The following is a 23542-nucleotide window of genomic DNA, read 5'->3' as shown; positions in this document are numbered from 1 at the left end:
CCAGCCGGAGGCCCCAGGCCTGGTGCCCAGGACCCGCGTGGAGGGCAGGGTGTCCTTTCCTGTGTTAGGGCTTCAGCAGCAGAGTACAGAAGCCCCGATCCCACTGGCGTCCAAGGAAGCCTCCCCTACACTGGTGGCCTGGCAGGGCCACCCCCTCCTGCCAGAAGCCCCTGGAAGCATGAGGGGGGACCTCCCAAGCTGTGACATCGGGGGCTGCAAGGGCGTCCTGTGGGCTCCCCGGGAAGGTGCAGGCAGGGCCAGGTCCCTGGAGGAGGAGTCAGGCTCTCCGGGGCCCGGCAGAAAGCTGCAGCCTCTTCTTGGCCGCGTTTCCTCTTCAACACCCAGAAACAAGAGCCCTTCCTTACGTTTAGTGTCTGGCCATTACGCGTACTTGCACACGCCAAGATACAGGCCAATTTCCTCAGACACAAGTGCTCACTATAAAACAATCAGACGACCCCCATCACCAAAGATCCTACCACTTGCAGGGATGCGTGGGGTCAACGTTTCTGGAATGCATCCTCACGGATCTTTTCCACCTAAATCCCTACAATGATTCACTAGGTCTCCTTGACTCACTGCCTAAATACCTTCTCATTTCCAGAGCATTGTAAGATTTCTCCATCTCAATATAATATTTTTTTAAAAAATATATATAACTACTTTTAAATTTTCTGCTCTGTAAACAGCGTCGTGATGAACACCTCTGACGCTACAGCTTTGCGCCCCTTTGCTCGCCCCCATGGCCCTGGATCCCGGAGCATGAGCAGGAGTATGGGGCACCCATTTGTCTGGGGCTTTTCATGTACGTTGCCAAACTGCCCTGGGGAGGTTTTACAGTTCGCTGCCAGCGTGTGGGTGGTACACTGCCCAGCATTTTCACCAAAATTGGGTATTTTGATTAAAAAAAAAAAAAAAAAAAACCTTTGCCAATGTGTCACCTCCTTGTGTCTTTGATCTCTGTCCCCCGTTGTTCTGGTTCTCCGAAAAAATACAGCAGGGGGGCAGGGAGCTCCGCCTGCGATTTCTGTGACCCGGGATATCTAAAGCGACCCTTCAGACCCTCCACTTCCTCCCTGTCAGGGGCCCACCTCAGCACCCACACTCTCAGTCACGAGAACTAAGAGCCCTGATGTTTAAGGACTGGGAGCTCGAGACCTCTTTCTCCTCCATAATCCACTCTCGGCCTCTCCCCGCACCCTCCGTCCCTGCACAACTACTCAGGGGCCTCCCCTCCCCACTACCTGACCCCCACTTTGGGGGTCCCACGACCCCCCTGCTCCCAGGAAGGACTCCTGCCCGAAAGTGACCCACGTACCACGAAGCCCGTGAGCCCCGGAATCGGGCCTCTATGGGACTCGAGCTGTGTGGTGAGAACGACCTTAGGCACTTCTGATGGAGGCTCGAACGGCTATAAAAACTCTCCCTTAACAACTTTTTGATAAAAACGCACACTTAATACTAACTTCATTTCAAGACACATTTTAAAAGTAAAATTAAAATATTCAAACAAAAGAAGACACTTAAGGAAGAGACCCCCTTCTCTCACTTGGAGGCCACAGACCCTGGCCTCCAACCTCTCCCTTTCCTGCCCCGCAGCACTGGGCTCGCTCAGAGGAGGCTCCCGTTCCCCTTAATCTGACATCCTGAGTTAGTGCTTGCCTCTTACTGTTTGCTTGACCATCCTTCTCAGTGGCCGCCCCCTCCCTCCACTCCTCAGGAGGTGGTGGGGCCAGGACAATCTCCCCAAGCACAGCGCAAAACCCTTCCGACCCCGCTCTGAATCTCCAAGGAGCTCCCACTGTTTACAGATGCAGATCAAGGCTTTCATGTTCTCCACTTAGCACCCTCACCTCCTGCCACACAGTGCCCTCACCTCCTTTGGCCCCAACCAGCCTCCAACCTGAGCAGCAGGTACTCTTTCCATAAATGTACAAACCTCAGCCACTGAGCTGCATGTCTTGCTGCTCCCCTGACTGCATGACTCCCTCAGTCACCTGTTCAGATCTCGCCGGCTTCCACAGCCCCCTGTAAACACCAACTTCTGCTCAAAGTCTGCCTGAGACGAGAGAGAGAGCACACACAAGTGGCAAGGAGGCCGAGGGAGAGGGAGAGGGAGAAGCAGACTCTTTGCTGCAGGGAACTGGATGTGGGGCTCGATCCCAGGACCCTGAGATCATGACCTGAGCCAAATGCAGGCGCTTAACTAACTGAACCACCTGGGTGCCCCGGGTCTGTTTTTTAACAACAACAACAACAACAACAACAAATATATAACTGGGAAGAGTTTACTGAATGCATCCAGCACTGTGCGAAGGGCTGGGATGTAGAAAATTAAAGTCTGTCTTTAGCCTCAAGGATAACAACAAAATGACTTTCTCAGAGGGAGCAGAGTATTACGTATTGGACAGTGGGAAGCATGAAGTAAAACTCGGTTACTTCAAGGCAGGAAGCAGTAATTACGAAGTCTACCAGATTCCACCATATACTTTATCCTACGATGAATTTCTAACACACACACACAGAGAAAAAAAGAAAAGGAAAGAAAAGATAAAGACCAAGACCACTGGTTGCCAAAATCTAGAACATATGATTTTGGAATTAAAAGTCATCACGTCACATAATACATCTTACGTGCTGAATGTCAGAAATGGGTCCACTGCAGCGTGGGCCTCTCAGAGCATCCCATCTCCCGTGAGGAGGGCCCAACCCCCCTCTGGCCCCCCTCCCAGCCCACACTTACTCTGGGTGTCGCAGTCCACGCAGTGGGAATTCCCGCGGATGTTTCGTATCGACTGCAAAGCCATGGCCTCACTCTGGCTCGTCAGCCGGGACTGGGCATACGGGAAGAAAGACAAATACAAGGTGTAAGCACCTGGGAGACATTTCCACATCCGCTAGTAATGTCAGGGCAAAATTCAACCCTTTTCAGCAGATGCAGGATGAAGACCACTCGAAGCAGCCACTCCTCTTCAGGAAGAAAGCACAACTGACGGAGAATGTTTCGTGCTCTGCGTTAAGACCTACGGGATGAGGTGACTCTACCAGAAACGAGGACGGAAGTAAGTTCTGGATCATTCGTGAGTGAACACAGACCCACCACCCCCGCCGGAGAATGGAAGTGGTTAACGTGCTTTGTCGTGTCTGCTTGCTGTGAAGACGGAAGAATGGGAAATAATCTGCTTATGAGCCATGGGTCAGGGCTTAATCAACACCATGAGACACAGCTCATGATTCCTCGCCAGGAAACCACATCCACACCACGCTTCATGCCTTAGAGATGCACTTTTCACATTAAGAGTATCTCCGTTGCTATGCAACAAAGTCCCTAACTAGGGTGGGGGGCAGGAAGGGGCATTTGTTCTTAAATTGATGCTTAACCCCTCTTCTCTCTACAAGTTAAAGAAATTCAGAAGGGGCATAAGAACAATATAAGAATTGATAAGCTATGTTGTGATCATCTGTACTTACGTTTTATTAACATCATGGGATCTATTCTTCTAGCCTGTTTTTAAAAGCACACCTGTACACATACATGTACAAAAAAAAAAAAAAAAGCCAGCACATATTGCTTTGGAATCTGTGCTTTTAGCCTAATGACACACTGTCACTTCTCAATGCCACCAGGTGTTCTCTAACACCAACATATTGAGCGGCTGCATACCACTCAACGTTAAGAACATCTTTCTGGAGTTTTTTTTTTGATGGACCTTTAGGTGGTTTCCAATTTTTCTCCACTGTAAATAGTGCTATAAAGAACTCACTTGTTGCTAAATCTTTGCCTGCATTTGTCATTACTTACTGGTGACAAAGTTTTGGAAACAGAAGTGCTAGGTAAAAGGCTATGTGCTATTTTTTGAGCTAATTTTTAAAAAGTGAACTCTGTGCTCAATGTGGAGCTTCATCTCATGATCCCAAGATCAAGAGTCGCACGCTCTGCCGACTGAGCTAGCCAGGCACCCAGGATATGTACTATTTCTAAAGCTAACGATGCACACGTTTAATAATGGCTAAACCCAAAAAAATTTTAGAGGACACTTAAGATAAGCTTGATTTTTAGGTCAGAATTCGTAAATTGAATCATCTCATGTCAGATTTGTTTGATGTAAAACAATGGATTGCTGGGGCACCCGGGTGGCTCAGTGGGATAAGCATCTGCCCTCAGCTCAGGTCGTGATCTCAGGGTCCTACCTAGGACTGAGTCCTACATTGGGCTCCCTGCTCAGTGGGGAGCCTGCTTCTCCCTATCCCTCTGCCTGCCCCTCCCCCTGCTTGACCCTCTCTCTCTGTCAAATAAATAAATAAAAATCTTTTAAAAACCCAAAGGATTGCTTACTACCTAAAAGTATAAATTGTAATTTGTTCATTTCTACTATCTAATTAACATAATACATTATTAAGATTTTATTCCGTTTGGTTAGATATCCCACTATTCAAAGTGTATTTAACAATTTAAGGTTGGCAGCTGGAGTATGTGTGTCCGTGCACACAGAGGAACGTGCCTGTCTCTCTACCTGACTTCTATAGCACACGTACACATATGTACGCACGTGTACGCCCACGCCTGAATTATCCACAGGCAGCTAAAATTTCTTAGAGCTCATTCTCAATGAGTCTGTATTTTCCCTCCAGCTATCTCTTGGATGTGATTTTCCTGCTGTGCACTCTGCCATCGATCCAGCAAACTCCCAAGGTAAACAGGTATGGACCTGTCTTCCCCGGTGCTCAGGGAGTCCTCCCAGGGAGAGCACCCCTGAGCCCACACAGCTAGCAAAGGGAACAGCATTTTAGGCTGGTGTGTCAGGCCCAGATGTGATGCTGTTTTCCCAAAGAGCTGGGAAGACTCTGGTAAGGGTGTGAAATGGAACAAAGAGATGGGGGATTTAGCTCTTCCCGAATCGGGAGGATGTGGCATGGGTTCGAGTCTGACGTGAGATACTATGACGGTGTGCACACTTTGGAGGATGTGTCTGCTCAGCCACATGTTCTCCCCACTCCTGTTCTTTTTTTATTTTTTTTAAATTTTTATTTATTTATGATAGTCACACAGAGAGAGAAAGAGAGAGAGGCAGAGACATAGGCAGAGGGAGAAGCAGGCTCCATGCACCGGGGAGCCCGATGTGGGATTCGATCCCAGGTCTCCAGGATTGCGCCCTGGGCCAAAGGCAGGCACTAAACCGCTGCGCCACCCAGGGATCCCCCCACTCCTGTTCTTAAGCTAGGCTCCGTGCTTGGTGTATGACATGTGTCGTCAATCCCCATCTGCGAGGAGACCCAGAAGCTTCCTTGCACTCACTTCAGGAGCCTCGTCCGTGGACGTGACTCAGTAAAGCCAAGGTTCTCAGAAAGGAAAGGCAGGGATTCTCTCCACCTTGGGTATAAAACATCTTTAAAGAAGAGAAGCAAATTACATTATAATAATAACGGCTGTGGTCTGGTTTACCCTGGTGAAGAGGGTAATAAAGAAAGACACTCCATCTTTCTGAAAGATAGACTCCCTTCTTAATGATGAAGCTGAGCATAAATCATTGGCAGAGATTTCTCCAAATGGTCACAAAATGAAGTTGCAGGTCGCGGGGCGGTGCTTTCTCTCCTTTCCTAGTTGGAGAGAGTGTGAAAAATCGAAACGCTCTTTGAGCCTCTACAGTGTCCCGGAGAAGCGGTTGAGACCTCCCAAGCCATGAAAATCCCAAGCCATAAAATCATGAATGAGAAGAAGCCGTAATGGGAAGAGCGACTTTTCTATGAGGAGTATCCCTGGCAGGGCTCTAGGTAAGGCGGCTTACGGGTGTTTTGTTTGGTTTCTGGCTAAACAACTGCAAAGGATCACCTCCGACTGCTGAACAAAACACATCTGGGGCTTCGCCAGCGGAGGGGAGAGAATGGACGGGGTCTCCTCCCCCAACTCCCCGCGCTCGTCTTGGCGCCTCCGCTTTGCCTTCGCGTCCGGAACCACAGTCGGTGTTCCACCTCGACACGGGCTTGAATTTTGTGCACTTGTGAGACGAGAACAGTGCACCTTTTAAGTCTGCCTCTCCTCTCCGGAGCGTATTCCACGCCAAACAAAGTAAATGTGGCCGCGTAAGCCCCAAGGGTCTGAGAGATCCCGTCATCCACCATAAAAGGGTCAATGCTCTCTATCTGGGATTAGCTGAGCGTCAAGATTTAAAACGGGTTCCGCCATAGGGCCGTGGTTGGCGAGGATACTAATACTTGATACGTATCGACACAAAGTGTTTTTTATTCTTTTCAATTATTTAGCTTTCCGCTCAGAAGAATAACTGGGTCTTGTCAGTCACACACATCATATGATGCTCCCCTCCCTCGGGCATTACTCGGGGCCTCCACTTCCCTTTAACGATCAGTGGCTCTTGATTTCGGGGGGCAGCCTGCTAAGGGTCTTACCTTATTCTTGCTGCTCTCACATGACTGTAAGCTGGCTAGGATCTGGCTCTCGATGGCTTGGACCCACGCATCCCGCTCTTCATATGTGGTGGCTTCAAAGTGCCACGTCTGGCCAGTGAGGGACACAATGATAAACTCAAAGTTTTCTTCTTGTTCTGAAACACAGAGTGGTGGGGATGAAGAGTTTAGCTTTCATGAGACCGCGGCCCCTCCGCCAGTCCTCGGTCATAAAAGTGCCTTTGGGTTCAATCGCGCCTGCATGGGGCTGCAGCACACACAGGACCGGCCGACTACACAGCGGAGATCTGAATCCACAAACCTCCAAACACTCAAGACGTGGCTCCTAAAGCCAGCGTGGTTCAGCTGGGTTTCAATCAATGCTCAAGGGATGAGGAAAAATGACAATCAGCGTGTGATGTCAGTGTCTCTGCGCTGGGCACAGAGGAAGCAACTCAGGAAAATGACATTGTCACTCGCGCCACCGAGGTATCTGTGGGGTGAAAATTAAGTTAATAGCGCTAATCTCGGGGTAGAGTCTTGATTTCTTTCCAGCAACTGCCTGTAGACCCACAGATCCACCAGCAGCAAGTGGGGATGCCTGCGGGATTCTGTTCTTGAACAGCAGAAGACCCACTCCAGGGAGGAAGGCTCCGATTGCATCATCTTCTGCCTGGAGGGTGAGCGCGGATCCAGGGGACCTGAAGCGACTTCACGACTGCCATGGGACGACGGTCTACCCCGGGACGCGTGGGACCTGCAATCAAAGCCTGTCGAACCACTTGCCACGGGGGAGTCTTGGGACCCATTCTTGGCTCCGGCTCACTTCCTTATCCTTAAAATGTGGGAAAGGCCGCCTACCTCATGGTGTGGTCCTCTGGCTTGGTGGCATGTGCCGCTCAGGCTGACATGGCCTAGACCATGGGAGACCCTCTACTTGTCCTCCCCCGCCCCGACTGCCACAGAGACAAAGAGACAGGGGGAGCCACATATAAAGAGCATGACCAGTTACCAATAACCACGGAGAGACCTCGAGCTGGAGTTTTAGGCACAACAGCTCACTCGATCCGTGAAGCAGCCGCGTTACCATCGCCCGGTGAGCAGTTGTGGTTCCTAATGAGAACCACCTACGAACTACTGAGCTGACCACTGCCTGGGTGACCACTCTGTCACTCGCATGTGGCCACACCTACTGCACCAAGCCCCGCCCTTCCACACCCCTGGCTCCCGAGCCCCACTCAGGGTGCCCACAGCCTGACCTCGCCCAGCGCCCTGGGGCCCGGGTCAGCCCCGCCGCCTTCTGGGCCCCTCAGCCTCAGCCACTGCTGCTGAGGGATCCCTCCCACCTGACTCAGTGATGCTGCCAAGCCCCACACCAGGGGTGGCCCCAGGCCCCAGAATGCCCAGCCAGCTCTGGGGAACCGCTTCCCTGAATGACCATCAACTGCTTTGGAAACAGGGCCATGTCGCCTTTACGTTTAGAACCTTGACGCATTCTGGGAACACTATTGTGCCGTGTGTAAAAACACTATTTTAGAGCTTAGTCCCCTGGGGACCTGGAACCTGCTCTGAATGGCACCTGAACGAGGGAAGATGGGCCCATCCACTGGCAAAACTGTTGTGGAAGGCCTCCTGTTAATGTACCCGGTCCTGGGGGAACATGAATAGCATTTGTCTGACAGGAGGGTCCAGGGCTTCCCCAGCTTCTCAAAGGTCTGTGACAACCCTGGAGTTGTTAAAAGCTCCTGAGATGGGGCTACCTTGTGGGGTGCAGATGCCGAGTGCAGGTCGGGCCTGGTCTCAGCTGCACTGATGCCCACCCACCCCCCAAAAAGGGGGCCAAGCTGGGCTTCTGTGGAGAAGACCCAGGAAACCTTGGGAAAGGGGCTGAAGGGGGGTGCCCCTTGAAAGGCAAGGGCAGGACCCCTGGAATGGATCGCGAGACACAGGGGCCTTAGGGGTCTTCCACTTGCTTGCAGGGGACGTGAGCATCCCTCACTCACGGACTCTCTCTGGCTCGAGTTCTGGAGAGACAGTGATAAGAGTTCAGAAGTGAGGGGGCCATCAGAATTTTACCTCAATCTATTGTGCTCTTGAGCCTGAGAACAAATGAGCCCCCATGTTTACGTAGAAGCAGAACAGTGAACCTGCTGTGGAACAGGGAGGTGGGGGAGGATGGCGAGGGGTGTCCATTGCCCACCCCCAACCCCCGCCCCCACCCCAGGATGCCCTTGGACACTCATGGCCTTGTTGGGATTTTCATTTTTAAAACCAGCTGTGGGGGCATCTGGGTGGCTCAGTCTGTGAATTTTGGCTCAGGTCATGATCTCAGGGTCGTGAGATCAAGCCCATCATCGGGCTCCACTGCTTAGTGCAGAGTCTACTTGGGATTCTCTCTCTCCTCTGCCTCTCTCTCCAAATGAAATCTTAATCATAAAATCTTAAAATCATAAAATCTTAATCCCTGACCCCCCAAAAAACCCTAGTTGTGACTTTCAAACAGGTCTCTCCAGGACTGACCTGTATCATACCTTGCAATTATTGTCTGAGACACTACATCTGTGGATTTTTTAAGGCCCAGCTTCTTCATCTACAGGGTTTTATATCCTAACACTATAAATCACAATCTCTTCTATACTGAATTTTGTTAAGATAGAACCTCGAATTCATGTACTTTGTGTAAAACCATCCCAATGAGCTGACAGACAAGAAAGAATGACGTAAGCCACAGGCGGTTGGGAAAACTCGCTAATTCACGGGTGTAGTGTGACAACTGTTGCTTCTATTTACTGAACAGGCTCACACTTTTCTTAATCTGTGAAATTCAGATGCACAACAAAAGATCCCCCGGATCAGGATTTACTGGATCTTTCAGTTAAAAAAAAAAAATCACACCCATTAACTTCCTAGTTTAAATTTCTGCACAACTAGGACGCTTGGGTGGCTCAGTGGTTTAGTGTCTGCCTTTGGCTCGGGGCCTGATTCTTGGGTCCCAGGATCGAGTCCCACGTCGGGCTCCCTGCATGGAGCCTGCTTCTCCCTCTGCCTGTGTCTCTGCCTCTCTCTCTGTGCCCCTCATGAATAAATAAAATCTTAAAAAAAATTTTTTTTCCGCACAACTGGTCCCACAAAGTGTTCCAGCCAGAATCATGAGCTATAACCCCTGGAGCTAAGGGACAGAACGGAGTTTGCTTCACACCGACCACGGGTCAGTCACATGGCTGCTGGGCACTGCACAGGGGTAGAGGGGAAGGGTTCCGGCACATGGGAGACATCGTCGGGGGGTGGGGGTGGCTGGGGGCTGGCGTACACATACCCTAAGATGATTTGGTACAAAGCAGTGAGAACGATGATGGGGGGTCTGTGGCACAGAGACGCCAATATTTTTTGTTTCGTTCCACTGCAATAGCTGTTAGGGAGCGTTCTCCACTGAAACACTGGTAATAGCTGGTGCAAAGACCAAACTTTCAAATCCAGCCGCTACAGTGCAGTTTGGCTTTGCCCTATTAACTATGTTAAACAGAACTTACCTACGCATACAAAATCTGCTCATGGGAACAAACATATTTAAGTGTTCACGGAAACATCCGACTGTCAGACTTCATTTCTTGCTATCCAAATCTACTCTCCCTGCAGCATCTCCTCTGCGGCTTCTCACTTTCAAAGTCAATCCCGCTACTTGTCTTCCGCATCTACTTAAACTGGATGCAAGTTTCCTTTTCTAGCATCTTCTACGTCTCCATTTGTGTCTGTACTTGCAGAAGATTCTCTCCCTGAAGGAGCTATCTGCAGATGAAACAACCAACTGGGATGCCACACCCTTGAAGGGTTCAGTCCCTTGTTGTGTGTCTTCTTCAGAGGGAGCCCGGAGGATATTGAGCCTCCCAGAGATGCCCTGTAGAGCCTTCCTACTCTGAGATGCTACGGGAGGGATGCAGGACACTTCTCATTTTTTTTGTAACAGAGAGCTCTGAGCAGCTGCCAGGAGTCCGTGCAGAGGTTCCCAAGGCTGGCTTCAGGCTCTTGGAGAATGAGTGCTGCACTCAATAGCAATGTCGGCCCTAGGGGAAGAGGGGGTGCACTAGGCATGCTTGCCATCGCCTTGCCATGCTCAGCTAGTTTCTTTCTAGCTTGTAAATCACAGCATCTGCTTCCCCTCCCTGGCTCTCCCTCACTGACCACCAGTGAGGTGAACATATACCCCAGGTGTAGTTCACAGCCTCCCGATCCACCCCTCACAGGCTCTGAGGGTTCATTTCCTTCCAAGGCATGGACAGTCACTTCTAATATATGTGGACAATTCTCAGATTTGTATCTCTGACCCCCAGATCCAATCATTCAGGGATTTTAAACATGCCCACAGGTATTCTTTAAATATTTTGTCTTCACATCAAATTAACACGCATGAAATAGATCTGTTATGATCTCCAAATGCTCCTCTTTGGTTTCCAGTATTTCTGTTAATGATTACAATGCTATGTCTGGTCATAAACCTTCAGAGTCACCCCAGATTCCACTTTCTCCCTCTTCCCACCACCACCTCATTAGTTACAACTCTGCTTATTAATATCCCTGATCTGTAGGATGCTCTTCATCCCCTACTTTTGGCCCTTACTTGACTGTTTCACTGGCTCTGGCTCAGCTGGAAGGGTCCCTCAGAGTTTACCACGCAATAAATGTGTGCCACACTCCTCCCAGGTGAGCACTCGTGCACCGGCCTGGGCAGGCCTTCCAGAACCTCTTCCAAACATACTGCCCTGTAATATGGCAGACAAAAATGTGCAGGGCTTCCCCATAAGACATACTTGTTGTTGCACCGACGGCCTAATCTCCAAGCCTCTAGCCTACCCCCTCTCCCCCTCCCCAAATCCCCAAGAATTAAGAAACCACACAGTGAGCATTGAGTGCTACATGCCTACAAGTGAACGTCACCCTCAGGGACAAACACCTTTGGTGGCACAAATAAGGTCATAATAAGGTGAGAGAGAGAGAAACTCAAGAGACACCCCCCCCCCCCTTCCTTGCCCCACCACTTGGCAATCAGGACGGGAAGGAAACACCAGTCCTACGTTTGCAGAGCCTCCTTGGCTCCTGGCATCTCCCTGCAAGGGAAGAGCATTCCACAAACATCAAGCACATGAGAACTCAAAACCAAGGACACTAAACACACAGGAAACAGGACAGTAGATTTAGATCCAAAGGATTACAGATGCAGAATTTAAAATAACTATGCATGAAATGTTTAATGAAATAAAAAGATCAATCCTGAATTTTTGAGCAAAAGAAGACCATGAAAATCGATCAGGCCAATCAGAAAAAAAAAAAGGTAGATGTTTTGAAAATTCAGATTATAACTGTTAACAAAACAAAACAAGCTCTATGCCCCCCAGAGGGTGAAGGAGGAGCTGGGGGTGGGGGTGGGGTGGGAAGTGAAGAGCCAGGAGACAGACCTGGAGAGACTGGTTCAAACAGACGAAGCCTTGAGAATGCTGTGAACAGAAATGATGGGGAGTATGGAAGGTGTGACACACGTCTTACTGCTGGGCAAACAGTGGGAGCCTCACACGACTGTGAATGATGGTGCTCTAGACATGGAAAACAACATGTACCAGGAAGGATCACAGCAGTGAAAACCACACCAAAAAGCTTCTGAAACTGTGGAAAACCAAAATTTAAAAAGGCCCTTAATAACACAAAGCAAGAAAAGGCCGATTGCCCTTAAAAAAAATGGTAGCTCTGTGGATGAGGGACGTCTCAAGAACAACAATCCAAGCTACAAGACGGAGGGATAATATCCTTGAGCCCTGGGAAGAAAATAATGTCAATTTAGACAGGGGACCCAGGAAAACCTTCTTCTTCTTCTTCTTTTTTTAAAGTTTGTTTATTTATTTATTCTTGAGAGACACACAGAGAGAGGCAGAGACATAGGTAGAGTCCCAGCTCCCTGCAGGGAGACCGGTGCGGGACTCGATCATAGGACCCCAGGATCATGACCTGAGCCCAAGGCAGACGCTCAACCACTAAGCCACCCAGGCATCCCAGGGAAACCTTTTTGAAGGTAAAAAGTGGAATATATTTTGTGTAGAAAAAAAAGCAATGGAAAGAGCCTATTACCAATAGACCCTGGTTAAAGAAGCTACTAACAGATATGCTCCAGAAGTGTCTAGAAAGAAGGTCAGAACTGGGGAAGGACTGGTGAACAGGTAAATAGATAGAGACATGCATCTAAAGCAAAAATTATGTTACATACTACTACTGAGAATAATGTCTCATTTGAAAGTACCAGAGACAGGCTGGTGGGGTGAGGACATTAGAGCCAACATGTTCTTGGGTGGGGATGTTCTAGAAGGGGATGAAGAATGAACCTTGGATTTTGGCAAATCAGGCACACGTGATAGAGGATTAGGGTAAATCTCCACAAGGAAAGAACATGCACCTTCCAAATCAGAAGGGGGAAAACAGTTAAATAAGAAAAATAAATTGACTGAAATATTTTATTGAGCTAGGAATAGAAGGGAACCCCCTTACATTGGGGGAAAGAGTACTTTTTGAACCCCATGGCATCATTGTACTTAATGATGAAATGTTAGAAAAAATCCGTATGAGTTAAAGGGTGCTCAAGGCAAAGATGCTCCCTGTAACAGCCTGTGTTCAACCCTGTTGGCCAATGCAATAAGACAGGACAGAGAAATAAAAGATCCAAAGACTGGAAACCCCCCAAAATTTATGGATTGCAGGACTATTTACATAGGAAACCACAAGTAATTTATAAATTCTGAGAAATAAGAACAACAGTTAGTAAATGGACAGTATATAAGACCAATACAAAGAAATGTTAGTTGCATTTCTGTACACTAGAATAAAACAAATCATATTTAAATGTATCTGTTTGCAAGTATCTTTCTATCTGTGGGATGGGGAAGGACAGATTCAAAGAACCATGAAAAAGCTGAATTAACTTTATTGTCAAAGTAACAACAACAACAAAAAAGATCACTGGAACATGCAGTCACTCATAATGAGTGGTAAAGAGCAGACCCCACCCTGCGTTTTAAGGTGACGGATTAACCAGGGTGTGCAAGTGGCCAGAGTGAGTTTCACGCCTCATCCCTGAGATCCTGGCTGGTCTGCTAATTATAATAAAAAACCAGTAAGGCTCAACAAAGTGAAGAGCAAATGGATGCAAGACACCCTGTGACCCAAGCCTGGTGGACATGAGCCCTTGGGGAGAGGTGTGGGATCAGCAAGATAAGGCTGATGAGTAGCCCGAGCAACCCTGGAAAGCACAATTTAAATTTCACGATCTAATGAAGAGCCCACTGTGCAAACACTCAAAACTCTGATTCATCTGAGACAGTGTGCTTTGTGGCCACCCGTGGGATGACTTGTCAACCCAGAAAGGCACAGAATTACAGAAGTACTGAAGCCATGAATGAGGCCAAAGTGTGGCGTCACAGCAAGTGTGGTCACTGTGACATCTGCGTGTATGGTTTCTAAGGTGTCTGGAAGCATGCACGGAGGCCCCATCAGTCACAGGACAGGTGTGAGCTTGGCCCTCAGGACCTGTCCTCGAGGTGACGCACTCTGAGCAGTAGCTCGACATGCAAACACTGACAAAGACCTCTTTGGGGAAGTTTCCTGTGGTAGCCCAGCCCCTGGGCCTAGGTGCAGCAGCAGGTGCACCCTCCAGTCCTGCCCACGCAGCCTCCCGCAACGACTCCCAAATAAAGAGATGACGATGCCCTTGGTGCTGGGCTGGCCTCTGCCAGGTGGGCCATGCGGATGGGGCTCCTTGCTGAAATGGAAACGCAAACATCCGGGCTACATGGAGGAGAGGGGTCCAGCTCCTGCGCTGTCCTGGGAAAGAGGCACCCCCACTGGGGGGAGGCACTCAGCCTTCTTTTAGATTTTGGGCCCTGGTGAAGATGTCTTGATAAGGAGCTGGGCGGCTGGGATGCCTCGCTCCCCGAATAAGGCGTTGAGACCTGTGCACGGGGTCCACCTGTGGTCCTCACACTGTCACCGCAGGGGGTCCGAGTGATGCCTAAGGCATCACGCGCTTCCCCAGATATTACTGTCTTTGTGTGGCCTTATTTTTTCAGGGAGGATAATATGTTAACACTCACAGATTCATTTAGAATCTCAGAACTGAATTATATCTACACCATGACTTTGCTCTGCCTCCCAAGATTAAAACAAAATAAGAACAAGCATTACAGAGCAAGTGTGTTTTTAATCATGTTACGTATAATTTCCATGAAGGGATATTTTGTTTCTTTGTAATGAATCTACTGCATGGAATAATAAATATAAAACACAGTACTGTTGAGCCCTAACTCTGTCAGAAAAAATACTAGGATCTTATCAGCATTATCTCATAACATTTAATTATTCTTCTCTCTGTAAAGTGGCCAGCGATGCTCTTTGTTTCTTAAAAACAAACATTTAAAGGAAAGGAACTCTCAGGGGGTGTCCAGCGGGGGCTGGAAGGGTCTCCCTGCTTCCCAGTGCCTTTTTACTGCTACTTTTCCTTGCTACTGATGTCAGAAGGGCAAGGTGGTGGGTCTTTTATTTTTAATTTTTTAAAAATATTTTATTCACTTAAGAGTGAGAGTGAGCGAGCGAGCACGTGTGCACAAGTAGGCAGAGCAGCAGGTAGAGGCAGGGAGCCCAATGTGGGGCTCCATCCCGGGACCCTGAGATCGTGACCTGAGCTGAAGCCAGACGCTTAATCAGCTGAGCCACCCAGGCGACCTGGTGGTGGGTCTTTTAAAAGCAATTTCTCAGCAATCTCTACTCAGCTGGTCACATCTGGAGAATGCCAGGGGACGACTGGCTAGCGGAAGGCATCGCCCTGCTATTGTCACACCTCCTGTGACATGACGCCCTGGATGTGGCAGTCCTAAGCCGAGGTCTGTCCAGCTGCCTGTCTTTGGTGATTGGCCAGCGCCGGGAGGAGGGACAGTCCCATCTATACCAGGACAATCAGAGCACGGGACACTCCTGGCTGCTGCGCTCTGTTCCACTGGGGTGGGGGCAGGGGGCTTGGGTGTCGTTTCCTCCTCCAGGTTTCCATACCTGGGTTGAGGCCACAGTGCTCCTTCCTCTCTTACCAGAGACCTGTCGAGACGTGCCCCACGGGTGCAGACGTCTTTGCCCGCTCCGTGCCAAGGAAGAGGTGGTGGATGGGGCTCCCACCTGGGCAGGTGAGTAGGCTGCTGACCAGCAGGGTGGAGCAGGACAGGAAGCGCCTGATGCCCCAAATGTTCCTGGGCGCAGGGGCCCCTCTAGCCAGCTGTAGCCACCCGTCCTGTACTTACTCGCATGAGCCCATCCATCTCCCTTTTTTGGCCTAAATCTCTTTAAATTGGGTTCTGGTCATTTCCAAATCCAGTCCTGACTGATCCTGGGGAATAAAAGACGTCTCACTCTGGGGGAAGGCACTAACCTGCTAAGTGGCCACCCTACTAGGTCAATACCTAGTAAATCTCTAGACTCAGCCCTTGAGATGGCAGTGACTATTTACAGCGATTAAGTAAACAGCAGATTCTTGGGCCCAAATATCTTCCCTTCTTCTGCATGGACAAAGGAATGAATATTACGCATGAATATGTTCCTCCTCGTGATCTGAAATGAATTTCTATCCGACAACCCGGCCTTATTCACATCACCAATGGACCAGGAGGATTCCATCACATAACGAGGGGACACTGTGATATTTTAGTTATATGCAACTAGATACAAAATAATAAAAACAGTAATTGGCAGTGCGAGGCCAGTCAGAAAGACAGATGGAGAATTACTCCTCCTCATCACCCTTATTTAAAATGTAAGGAGTGAAAAAATAAAATAAAATGCAAGAAGTGGGCACTCGGACCCCACGAATGTACAGTTGCTGTTTTTCCTTTCACGTGGTTTCCTTTCACTAATACAGACGGATTCTTAGCAACAATTACGGCGGCTTGTATTTAATTCATCCTGTAAAACCAGAACTCAGGTGGCCTGGAAGGCCTGATGACACAGATGCCATGAGTGTGCTCCTTAGCCTTGGACGCACCCGTCCCCGGCACATCCCGTCCCCGGCCCCTGGACGGGGGAAATCGGAGCTACCGCGCCCGCGGTCCAGGATGAAGAACTGTGTTGTCGCGCGGCGTGACATTCCGGGGCTGAGCTGTTGAATAAAGTTTTGTGATTGGGCTCGCAGGGATTTGAACAGTTTTCCGTGTTTAACAGTTAGCTGCGGAGAGGTCCACTATAATAGTATTTTAGCGCCATGAACCTGTCGAAATCAACCTGCCCAATTATTCCAAACGACATTAATAACACCGGATATTACACTAATTGCGTCCAGTTTCTATGCAGACGAGGCCCCGTGGGGCTAATTTTGCCTCCTCAGGGGCAAGCAACTCAGCCATCAGACTGATTTCACGAGGAATCCCTCCTCATTACACAAGTCTGGCCTGTCAAACTTTTTTTTTTTTTAAAGGTTAATGGGCCAATCAGTCATCAATTATTTTTGCAGAGTCTCAGCAGACAAAGGGTTAAAGGACTCCAAGCAGCTGCAACTGTTCTACATTTGGAAGCCGTTGGCAACAGGAGCCGGCCTGGACAAGGGGTGCGTTTTGGGTGAGCGGGTGAGAGGGGAATAGCTGGACAGACGTGCGCCTGTCTTCAGGGCCGGATCCGGAGAACGGAGCAAGCCGCACGGTGTTCTTGCAAAGGCCCAGGCGATCCTGGACCCTCGGGCCCAGGGGACGCACGGTGGCTCGACACTGAGAGAGGCATGTGTGACATGGGCGAGGATGTCGACCAGATCTGTTTCTCCCATGGGGTGAGAAGGGCTCAGCGTGGCTATAGCGGTCTTCACCGGCCGGAGGGGAGTCTGAGTCCGTCCTCCCGGCGCCTCTACGAACCTGGAGCCGGGACCCCCCGAAGCTCAGCTATCCGTGAGGCTAAGCGTCCTTCCCGACATAGTTAACGACAACCATGTGATGAGGACGTGTGATCTAAACTGCAGGGATGAGACGCTCTGCACGAAGGAGGGACATGTCCACTGGCAGAGGCCGCTGGTAGGAGTCCGGGGTCCACAGGGCCCAAGGGCTTCCAGGTGGTCACCGTTTCTAAGTGATCCAACAGTAAAGTAGCCAAGACCTGCAGGGAGACGGCTGTCCTCTCCACTCCGGACCTCTGCTGGTGGAGAATTGGGACTTGTCTTCGGTAATCCGGTGCCCAGATTAACATGTTACAGTAACTTAAACGTCTGGCCAAGTCATTTTTTTTCCTTCTCTTTACCAAGTGGACGTAGCAATGGGTTTCTCCCAGTTTCTGCCTGAAACTCCACGTTGTCTTTTCTTTGCATCCTTCCGATTTTGGGGTCCTCTCCAGGAAAGCACTTCCCTCTCCTGCCCTTCCTGCTCGGCCACCTGCCGCCTGGGAGCCACCAGCTGCCCATCCCACCCTTTGATCTGAGCTTCAAGTGCAAGGGAGGCAGCAGGCTGGATTGGGATGACAGAGGCGTGCTGTTCCTCCCTTTCTTTTGCCAGGAAAGACATCCATGACCGATCCCGAAGAGCCTGACGTAGCCTCAGAATCCTTCCTAACGCAACCCTACACATGGCCATTATCAGTTTGTCAAAGTTGGAAACAGAGAGGGGATGCATTTGTCATTATGCCACCTCCCCGGGTCGACCACGATCTACATGCTCCGAGATTACTCAAGGTTATGTCACACGTGGCCCTGGGCGTTTACACTAATTTTTTGAGCCTAAGATAGTTCTGTGCCACCATAGGCATGTGGTTTAGGTATTCTGAACAATTATGAAAACCACACATGTTTAAGGTTTCAGCCAAAATATAAAAAAGTCAGTTTTTATTTATTTTCAATATTCCTCCCCTTTTCCTAGGACAAAATAAACATGAAGGAGAGCCTAAAGAATATGGTCCAGGACTGCGCAGAACCAAGACCCACGGCCACTAAAGAATACATATGAGAACACTCCCTCCTCCTCCAGGAGTTAATTTTGAGCAGAAAGGGGAAAAAGCATTATTTCTGGCCATTATGAACACACACAGCTCATGGTTCTCAGGTAAATATTTTTGCAAGCTCTGAATTTGGTAAGTATCTTTGTTTAGCCCAGAGTCCAACAGAGGTGTTGTACTGTGGCTCAATTTAGGACAAGAGCAGAATGAATTAATTCTGCGGAGAAGTGAGTCCCCAGAGGGAGGTCACAAAGTTAGGGATGTTTACCACTGTTGTCACGGGAAGATTCTCATGAAACACAAAGGAGGTTTTATTTTCCAAACACATGAGAGACTAGCGCTGGGCGAGCGGTCTGTGAGCCAGGCACCACGGAACCCCATCCTGTTAGCTTTGGTTCGGAGCCCTGGGGTGCCAGGCATTTCGGAAATCAGCAGAGTGCCCAAGACAGAGCTCCGGGAAAAGTGGACCGTCAGATCCCGAACTGAAACACTGCAGGATGGAGAAGACGGGCAAGTTAACGTGTTCCTGGCTCTGGCTCACTCTGGCTCACAGTCCGGGCACCAGACGAGAGCCCGGGGCCCAAGCTCTTGGTTTACTAAGAGCAGGACACGCAGACGCATCTGCTGTAATTTATCTGGTTTCCCAAGCAATGCTCTGCACGTGTAGCGTCTGCCACTCGTTCTAAGTTACATTCATCCCTTCCCAGGCTCCCCGCGTGGTCCCCGGGGCCCCCCAGCCACCGCTCGCTGCGGGGACGGTCAGCGGTATCGGTCACCCTTTCAGAAGTTGCGGGCTGGACAGACAGCAACCTCCCTTCTCTGCCCCCCTAAGTCAGTTCTGACGTTAGTTCCTACACTCAAATCTTCATCTATACGCAGTTCTTAATCTGCGCCCTTCATCACCGACCAGTGTCTGCTTTGGCCCATTCTGTCCTCGAGTTCATTCAACAGGCCTGGAAAGAAAGGGTCCCGCGGATACTCTCCCCAGACTGCGCTCTTGGAGTTCTCTTCTGATTGAATAAGTCTTTATAACAATTTAACAGTGACCCCTGTGGCCACCCTGACACGGGCCCAGCTCTCTGGTCAGGGCTTTGTGGGGGTCAAGTAAGACCTTCTTCAATTATCCTTCGAGGTAGGGCTCACTGTCTCCATTCTGGAAAAAGAGAACTAGGCAGGGGAAGGAGAGGCCACGCAAGTCACCTGAGTCCACGCAGCTGGGAAGTGGCAGGACTGGGATCCGCTCCAGGCATCTGCTCCCAAAGCCAAATTTCCACATTTAATGATTCCTTTGAGGACGACAGTGAATGGAACGGGGGGGGGGGGGGAGGGCGGAGGGGGGCTTTAAAAGTCTGGAAAAAAGAGATTGGACTTTAAATGCCCTCTTACACCTCCAGGTGGATCTCTGCTCCTCGCCACGTAAACGTTTCTCAAGCTCCGAGGTTTCCTCGAATGACAGGATCTGTGGCACTCCCGACACGACACAAGGACGGGAAGCGGCGGGCGTGGACGCTGCGCTACCTGCCGCTGCATATGCTGATCACCGCCTCCGCGCCACCTGCACAGTGGGCACCGTCTCCGCAGTCCGCAGACGGGGGACCGATGTACGGCGGGAACCCCGGAACGAGACCCAGACATCTGGCTCGAGTCTGGGCTCAGCAGCACTGTCCACACCGCCGCTCACAAACACAAGGTCTGCGGGACTTCTGATGGAGAATGCAAGTGTGACTGCAAGTACCTGACGTGCTCACAGTGGAGAGCCCTGTGTCTGAGTGTGGAAGGCGGCCTCGCGCGACGGAGCCCTGGGGTCGGGGCTGGATCCAGAGGTCACAGGACACAACAGCTGGTCACACCCACGAAGGCCGAGCAGCCTTGTTTCCCTCCCTGCGGTGACAGCTGTCTACGGAGGCCGCGGCCCGAGCGGGGCGTCCACACCTCTCTGCTGGAGGCCGTATGTGCTCTGTGCTTGCTACGGAGCCCATGCCCAGGGTTCAGGCTGCGGCTCCGACCAAGTGCCCAGCCCACTGTCCACCTGCCGGGGTGCTTTCCCGGGGCACGTGATCGCCCCTCCCCACACCTCAGTTTCTCCTTTTGTAAAATGTGGAGGACACAACGTCCCTCGGGGGTTGCTGGGAGTCACAAGGCGGGATGCCACCAAGTGTTCAGTGCTGCGGTCACTTGTGGCTCTTGTAGGATCCTGGGGACCAGGAAGCCTTTCCTGACCACCTCAACCGTGTGGAGCTTCGCTGTCCACTAACCCACAGGGCACCCCGGGCCTCCTCTGGAACTTCTCTTCCCTCACTGTGTGCCAGGGCCTTTGTGTGGTGTTTCTGGCCGCCCGCAGGCCCTCCCTCCCCTTCCCCCTCCGCCCTGGACCCACACAGGGCAACGGCCTGGGAGCCCAGCAAGCTCGTCACTCCAGGTGTAAGCACCCGCAGGTCATCTACTGGCCTCAAGCTGAAGGAGACAGATGTCTTACCGGGAGCTCAGGGGGTGGACAGGCGGTGGCAGTTAGGCCTGCTCAAGTGGACAGGGACCGTCCTGGCTACCTGGTGCAGGGGCAGCCCCAGGTGGGGCCTGTTCACACCCACAGTGCCTGGGATCTCTGGGTCCCTCCATTTGGCCCACTGTGGTGCACGGAGGCGTGCAAATGGGTTTCACAGGTCTGTGTCTGGGGTAAGATCCGTCCACAGCAATGCACTCCCAGACAGGGTTGAGCGGGGACTTCAGGCTGATACTGAACCTGGCCAGGACCTGGGCGTGAGCATCATCTGTAGTGCAAAGTGGCTTGTTCGGCTCACAAAACATGGGCGGCCCTGGAGGCCCAAGAAACACCCCCCCATTCCCCAACACACGTGTCCTTTACCCATTTATGCTTCATCACACGTCCTGTTAGAGTCCCTGTGTCCCCACCTCACGGGGGATGGTAATCCCACCTGACTCCGGGTGTGCAGGGGGAGACGGCAATGGGTTCCCCACGGGCCCACTTTGGGCTGCTGCTGCTCACACACCATCCGACAGGCCTTCCTCCCACGTCGTCCACCTTCTGCCCGGCCTTCTCTGTTCTTCCTCGGAGAGATGCTGACCATGGACGTGAACACTCCCAAGTGTGGCCTCAGCTGCCTGATGCTGAGGTGTTCTTCCCTTGGGCTCGGAGGCAGCGATAGGCTGGAGAGTCCCATCATAAGTAGGTCTTCCATCCCATTTCACAAACCTCTGAGACGGCGAAACGAAAGTTCGTTCTTGTCGAAGGAACTAAAATTTCACCAACTTTGGCAAGGAGTTGAATTTTTATGAAGTAAAAAAGATGCAAAAATTAGTCCAATATATATACATAAAAATCAGGCTTCTATCTCAGTTTCGGAGATAATTAACCCGAATAGACAGAAAAAAGTGGCAGCCTATTTTGGTTTGTTTTCTAATCTTGTGTGTGTGTTTCCCTAATTAGTTTCGTGTGATTTGTTTTATCCACTCCCGACATCTATCCTCTGACCCTTTCCACGAGGATCCAGGAGTAGGTCCTGGAGTTGAGCTATCTGGGCGCACGATCTGCCTCCAGAACTCCCAACTTCTCGTCTCCAGCATGATACCTACCAGCGAGGTACTGTGGAGATCAGCTGAAAGAACGCAGGCCAGGGGTCAGGAAAGAGAGGACACAGGAGAAAAAGAGCATCGGAGTGAGATCACCAGGTCCAAATCCCGGTCCTGCCCACCTCTTGCCAAGCCGAGCCTCCAGGCAAGCCCGTAACACCTGAGCTGCATTCCCTGGGTCTGGAAAAGGGGACGTGGGTGCCCCGGTCCCGGATCACGCTGAGGACCGCTGGGGAGACGTGGACGCACCCCTCAGATGGCGCCTGGCTCACGGCGTGTGCCCTCCCCTAACCCCCGAAACTCAGGTTCTCTCTCCCCCTGGGACTCGGGAGTCAGCTGTGCTCTGGGGCTTTGGGGGGCACCCCGGATATATTACACAAGTGGTCACTTTACAAAATGCTCCCCCTGGGGATGGGTACATTCAGTGGAAACACTCGAGGCCTCAGGTGAAAACAAAACTTGGAATGCTTAGGATATGAATTTCCATAAAGGATCCTCTTAGAGACAGAGAATATGCGATGGCATCACACAGCGAGAGACTGGGGATCAGAAAGGCGTTCTGGTAATTTACAGAATTACATGAATTCGGGAACACACTCCCAGAAGAGATGTGAGAGGAGATGGGGTATAGACACAACCTTAAACCCAAAGTCAATGAAGAATGATCACGTCACTTAACTGGAGATTCACAGATGTAACAACTCCACGCCGGATGGAAATGAGAGAAAATGGGAAGGAGGATTTGCCTTTGCCCACGTCCCCAGGACTGCCTTCCGGAGCTGCTGGCAATCGAGTAACGGGGCCTTATCTGGTGTTTATGGACTCCAGGGAGGCGCCCATGTTCCTGTCCATCCCCAGCCAGGAGCACTGGGCAGGGCAGATACTGCAGATTACCTGGTCGGTCAGGCTGAGAAGGTGCCCCTTCTGCACATGGTCACACCTGTCGTGGGCTGCAGCCCACCGGTGTCTCCAGGAAGGGCCGTCAGCAAGTCCCCAGGGGAACTGTCTGCCTCCTTACAGCCAACCAAAACTTTGTACACGACCACACGGAAAACCAGACATCACTTTTTTTTTTTTTTTAAAAGGCCAGAGGTCAATAAACAAATTTGGTGTGACAAATGCATACACACACACGAAAAACATACCTGAGAAGGACACAGGGAAAAGAAATGATATGCAGCCTAAGTTGAAAAACACACACTAAAAAAAGAGTGAACGAGTATACTGAACACCCTTTAAAATACGACAAAAAAATGATGCATGTGACTGCTGTTCCTAAAATTCTATTATTTTCCTCTCTCGTTTTGTCTTTCCTGAATGAATGCCTTGAAAGGAGATATACCGAGGGGGTCAAGCTCCACTGGTACCTTACCAGATGACAATTTCCCCTTGAAGAATGAGAAAAAAAATTGTGATTAAAAAATAGGACTTTAACGAGCCATCGTGGAAATGTAGTTTTGTTTTCCAGATTCATTTTTTTTTTTTTTCCTCCTGGCTGAGAGCAGGGCTTTCAGCGGCAAGGCAGGAGTAATTGTGGAAGGAAGAAGAAGAGGATGGTGATATAAATCAGCAA

General features: G+C 50.4%; 1 protein-coding gene across 20 annotated transcripts in view; it reads right to left on the bottom strand.

Annotated features, from left to right (window-relative positions):
* The window catches only part of AGAP1 (ArfGAP with GTPase domain, ankyrin repeat and PH domain 1), a 533006-nt gene that overhangs the window by 74286 nt on the left and 435178 nt on the right, over positions 1-23542 (bottom strand). For all 20 annotated transcript variants that reach the window (XR_007405993.1, XM_025463529.3, XM_049101379.1 and 17 more), the window contains 2 exons: positions 6406-6560; positions 2744-2834 (listed from right to left, as the gene is read on the bottom strand). Coding sequence is in view for 19 of the 20 variants with exons in the window: in XM_025463529.3 (XP_025319314.1) it covers positions 2744-2834; positions 6406-6560 (246 nt within the window). In the remaining variant the exon portion in view is untranslated. The remainder of the gene's footprint in view (positions 1-2743; positions 2835-6405; positions 6561-23542) is intronic.

Source organism: Canis lupus, chromosome 25 (genome assembly GCF_003254725.2).
Source record: "Canis lupus dingo isolate Sandy chromosome 25, ASM325472v2, whole genome shotgun sequence".
NCBI lineage: Eukaryota > Metazoa > Chordata > Mammalia > Carnivora > Canidae > Canis > Canis lupus.
This window is presented reverse-complemented; position numbering and strand designations above follow the sequence as displayed.